Source organism: Plasmodium reichenowi, chromosome 13 (assembly GCF_001601855.1).
Source record: "Plasmodium reichenowi strain SY57 chromosome 13, whole genome shotgun sequence".
Classification (NCBI taxonomy): domain Eukaryota; phylum Apicomplexa; class Aconoidasida; order Haemosporida; family Plasmodiidae; genus Plasmodium; species Plasmodium reichenowi.
Genome location: NC_033658.1, coordinates 1,646,435 through 1,651,741, shown reverse-complemented (window position 1 = coordinate 1,651,741; position 5,307 = coordinate 1,646,435). Strand labels below are relative to the sequence as shown.

Here is a 5,307-nt window from a genome sequence, read left to right as displayed (position 1 = left end):
ATAACAATCTTAAAAAATATCAACATTCATGATTATTATATTTTTTTTTGGGAATATTTTGTGTATACATTAAAAAAAATAATAATAATAAATAAAAGGAAAAAAATAAAAAGGGAATGGAAAGGAAAAAAAAAAAAAAAAAAAAAAAAAAAAGGGGGGGGGAAAGGAAAACGAAAAGGGGAAAAATAATATAATTTAAAAAACAAAAAAGAAAAGAAAAGAACAAAACTATAAATTTAACGAGAATCGCTTCATAAAATATAAAAAATATGGTCGTTACATAAGAAAAATATAAAATGGGGAATGTAAACATAAAAATATTTTATTATACATATATTACATATACATAATATATTATATATGTATAAAAAATATATATATATTATATATATATATATATATAAATAAGTACAGATAGAAATATTTTTTTATATATATTTTATTAGCACTTAATTCTTTTATATTATTTGAAATTTTAATTTTAAATACATATTTAAAATATATTTTTTTTAAATTTTATTTTTTAAGCATTAAGACTAGTTTTTATTATTATTCTTTTTTTTTCAAACAGAGTAATGTATATGATACATAATATATATTTATGTATATATATTATATATATATTTATTCAATAACACAAAACATATATATATATATATATATATATATAATATATATAAATTTATTTTTAATTCCATTAATTATTTTATTTATAATAGTACTCAAAAATAATTCAATATAATTAAGTGATAATTATAAATATTAAAAAAAAAAAAAAAAATAAATAATAATAATAATTAGAATAATGAAAAAATGAAGGAATCAAAAATCACCCCTTATAAAGAAAAAAATCAATACCATACATAAACATATTTATTTTTGATTTCTATTCAAATTTTGTCTTTTAAATGTTTTTTTTCAATACATTTATTTCTTTTCTTTTCTTTTTTTTTTTTTTTTTTGTGTTTTTTTTGTTGTTTTCTATTTTTAATATCTTTAAATATATTATGGTGTCCTATTATTATATTTTTAATAGCAATTTTTTTTAAGAGTACTAATATATTATAGTGGAAAATACTTAAAAAAAATTTTAATATTCATATTATGGATGTATTTATATAAAGTTTATATAAATCATTGATGAAATTTTTATAAATATATATATATATATATATATATATATATATATATTTATTTATCAATACACGGCTGATATATTAATGTAACAAAAAAAAAAAAGATAAAAGAATTATATAATATATATTATAATTTATAAAATTTATAGTATATAAATTTTAATTTATAAATAAAAAATATATAAAAATATAATATCTTTTTAATTATCAAAATAAAGTTTAACAAAAAAATAAAAATATACACATATTTTAAGAAAAAAATTTACGGTTTTAAATTTTTAATTTTGGATATATCTACTACACATTAGAATATTTTTCTAGTAATACAAAATTTTATTGGGGTTATTACTTTCCTATAGAAAGTTGAAAAATTTTTTTCGGTGAAAAATTATAAAATAATTCATCCTTATTACATAATAGGTTTCCTCCTTATTGTAATTACTGATTAAATATTTATAATATATCTTGCTGTAATGAGAAAAACACATACTCTTCTTTAAATATATTATACTCTATAATCTACACCAACATAAATATAAGCACATATATATATATATATATATATATATATATATAAATATTTTTTTTTTTTTTTTTTTCTTCATTTTGTATATCACTTTCTCCACCCCCTCCCTTTCTTCGTCTAAAAATAATATAATGGTATAATTAAAAAAAAATAGCAAAAAAAATGTTGATTTATGTACTCGGTTTTAATTCTTCATATTTTCCAACAGAAAAAACTTTAGGAAGTAAAAATTCTTTATCAAAACTATTTTGTACTATTTTAGATTTATCAGTTGATCTTCTCTCTTGTTTACATGCTTCTTCATTTTGAATAATTAATTTTTGTTCTTGTAATGCCTTTTCATCACCACATCCCCAAGCTTCAACTTCATTGATTGATAATTTGTATAAAAATGAGTAGGAATCTAAATCATCTTCCTCGTCATCTTGTTCTTGTTCTTGTGTTTGTTGTTCACCTTCTGGTTCTAATTCTTGGCTTTTATCTTTATCATCTTGATTATCACCATCCTTACTATCTGATGAATCATATGTATAATTACATTTTTTTCCTTTTTTATTTTTCTGTTGCGGAAAATATAAATGTCCACTTTTGTATGTAAAATCACTTTCGGTACAATAGGAATCTTTAAATTCATCACTTAAAAACAATCTAAAACATTCAGGTTTACCACCAAAACCTAATCCTTTTGGATAGAAACTATTCTTACTATTTAAATATACATAATTTGTACCAAATTGATTCGTTCTAATAATACGGAATACAGGATAAGCCGAAAAAAGGAAATCATTAGAACACCCATGATATAAATGAGAATCCTTTAATGGAGTTGTACATACTCCTCCTAAAATCTGATTATCATTTGTTTTTATTACTATTACGATAGGAGAAGGATAATGAAAAAGACAACTCATAAATCTATTAAAACTCGTTCCTTGTTTCCATGAAGCATATAGTCTATACCAAACATTATTACTAAAGCATGGTGAACATTGTCTTAAACTAAAAGCTATTTCATCAGTTAATATTTTACTAGATTCATTTAAAAATAATCCTCTCCAGCCTTTCGAACTATTTTGTAATTCAATAATAGATGCTGATTGTTTATATGTATCATTCTCCAATAATTTATTTTTATTATCTTTTTTTGCTATTTCGTTTTTTTTCATACTAGTATATATAGAATGTATTAATTCAATACTATTAATACATATATCATTTATATTTGGTATTTCATTTTCATCAATAATAAAATTATTTGTTTTATCAACCTCTTTTTGTTGTTCGTGTTCTAATTGTATATCTGTTTCCGCAGCATTTGAAAGTTTTTTTTTTTTTTTGTTATCTTTATTAATTCCTTCTGTTAATACATTTTCCTTATTCATAAAATGCTTCCATGTTACATTCGAATAATTAGTACTCATATTCGTAAAGGTAGAATTTATATATTCAATTACAAGTGAATATATAGAATTTTTATTATTATCCAAAGAATTAGCATATAATCTAAAACCTATAACAATATTTTTAAAATCTAAATTTGTTTCTAATGAACATGATAGTTCTTTAAAAAAAAATGCCAAGTCCCAACTATTTTGTCTATTAATTATAGAATCATCATAACATTTCACTTTTATATTATTTATAGGAAAATCTTTTTCAGCTAGCTGATTTACATTTGATAATTTAAATAACATATTACTTGGACATAATAAATATAATTGCTCTATATACATATATGTAAAAAGATGATGTATTGCTTCTTCTATTGATATTAAATCTTTAACTATATAGTTTTGTGGATATTGACTTGTAATTTTATTTTTCTCAACAATAAATATATTATCTTTAATAAATTTATAATTTCTTTCTTTTTTATTACTCTTATTTATTGTATTTACATTTGAATCGGAATATACTAAATCAAAAGAATTACGTTTTTTATCTAAACTATTATCATCATTTATATCATCATCATTATTATTTTGAGGATCATCATATATATTAGGTTCATATGTATCCGTAGCCATACAACAGTCTTCCCTTTTAAAATTTGCTTCAACAATTTTTGTAATATTTAATTCTTCATTATTATTTTCATTTTCTAAATCATTTTCTTCTAATATATTCAGTTTTATAGTATCATTATTATTTGATATACTATACCTTAGAAAACTTAAAAATAATATCCTAATAATAATTCTACTCTTAACATTATGCAAATATGATAAAATATTTATTATATCTTGTAATGATATTTCATTACTAATTTTTTTATTGCTTTTACTAAATAATATATTTATAGCATAATTTATACCATAGTTATTTGTATTATTACTAGGACTACTATTTTTACATTTATTGTGCCTATTCTTCTTTCTTAATACTTCATGAAAAGATGGAAGTACTAAGGCAATATAAGGTCTTAATATATGTGGATAAGCGTAAATAAATTCAAATGTACTAATAGTTTCATTTAATTCTTTTTTATTCAAGTTAAATTTCTTCCTAATATTTTGAACTTCTTCCTCACTCAAATTACCATGGTTAATTGTACTTTTAGAGTGCCCCTCTCCCATTATAACAAATCAATAAATGAACTCAAAAGAATATATATTTATATATATATATATATATATATGGGCGAGATATATTTATAAGTTTCACAAAGTGCGGTCACAAGGAATTATTATAAATATATATATATATTATATATGTAAATTTTCTTTTTCTCTACAACTTAAAAAATAAAAAGTATTCTAAAATATCTATCTGTAATTTATTTTTAATTTTTATTTCATTATTTAATTTAAAATGAAGACATCCACACATAATAATATGTATTCAAAAATATATATATATATATATATATATGTACGATAAATAAACGTACATTAATTTTAATTTAAATAAATTTTATTATATGCATTATTAATTTCAAATAAATAATAATACACTTAAAAAAAAAAAAAAAAAAGAAAAAAAAAAAAAAAAGTAAATATCATACACCAATGTTTCTATAAAAAAAATTTTCATATATATTATTTAATTTTTGAATATATTGTATAACAAGAAAATAATAATATTTAAAAAAATAAATAATACATTATATTTATATATACATTTATAAAGTATATAAATAATAATATGTAATAGAATAATACTTAATGATTTATGTATTTATAAACATTAATAACTTAAAGTATATAGAAATATAAAGTTTTTCTTTTTTTTTTTTTAATGAAAAAATGTATTCATTTAATTTGTTCATATATTATTCTTCATTGGTATAAATATATGTATTCGAAAAAATAAAATAAAATAATAATAATGAGAGGCAACAATTGTTTTTAAAATATAAACTCTATACCATTTACTTCATAATATATGATATAAAAATATATATATATATATATATATATTATATATATGTATAGAAGCGTAATTTATATAATATTTAAAAAAAATTCATTTTTGTTCTTACATTTAAAATTTTATAACTGTAAAATATATATAATTATATATATTTTTTAATTTATAAGATATATATAAATATTTATTCATAAATATACATTTATATCTATTAAAAATAATTTCTAATTCTTTTAAAAACTAATTAATAATGTATTAATTTTATAAATTAATAAT

The 5,307-nt window shown here is 18.2% G+C and overlaps 1 protein-coding gene across 1 annotated transcript; it reads right to left on the bottom strand.

Annotated features, from left to right (window-relative positions):
- Positions 1-1,832: 1,832 nt before the first annotated feature.
- PRSY57_1343100 (krox-like protein, putative) lies at positions 1,833-4,238 on the bottom strand (the record flags this gene model as incomplete). Its single annotated transcript, XM_012909355.2, has 1 exon — positions 1,833-4,238. The coding sequence occupies one exon, from the start codon at positions 4,236-4,238 to the stop codon at positions 1,833-1,835; it is 2,406 nt and encodes an 801-aa protein (XP_012764809.2).
- Between the last annotated feature and the right edge of the window lie 1,069 nt (positions 4,239-5,307).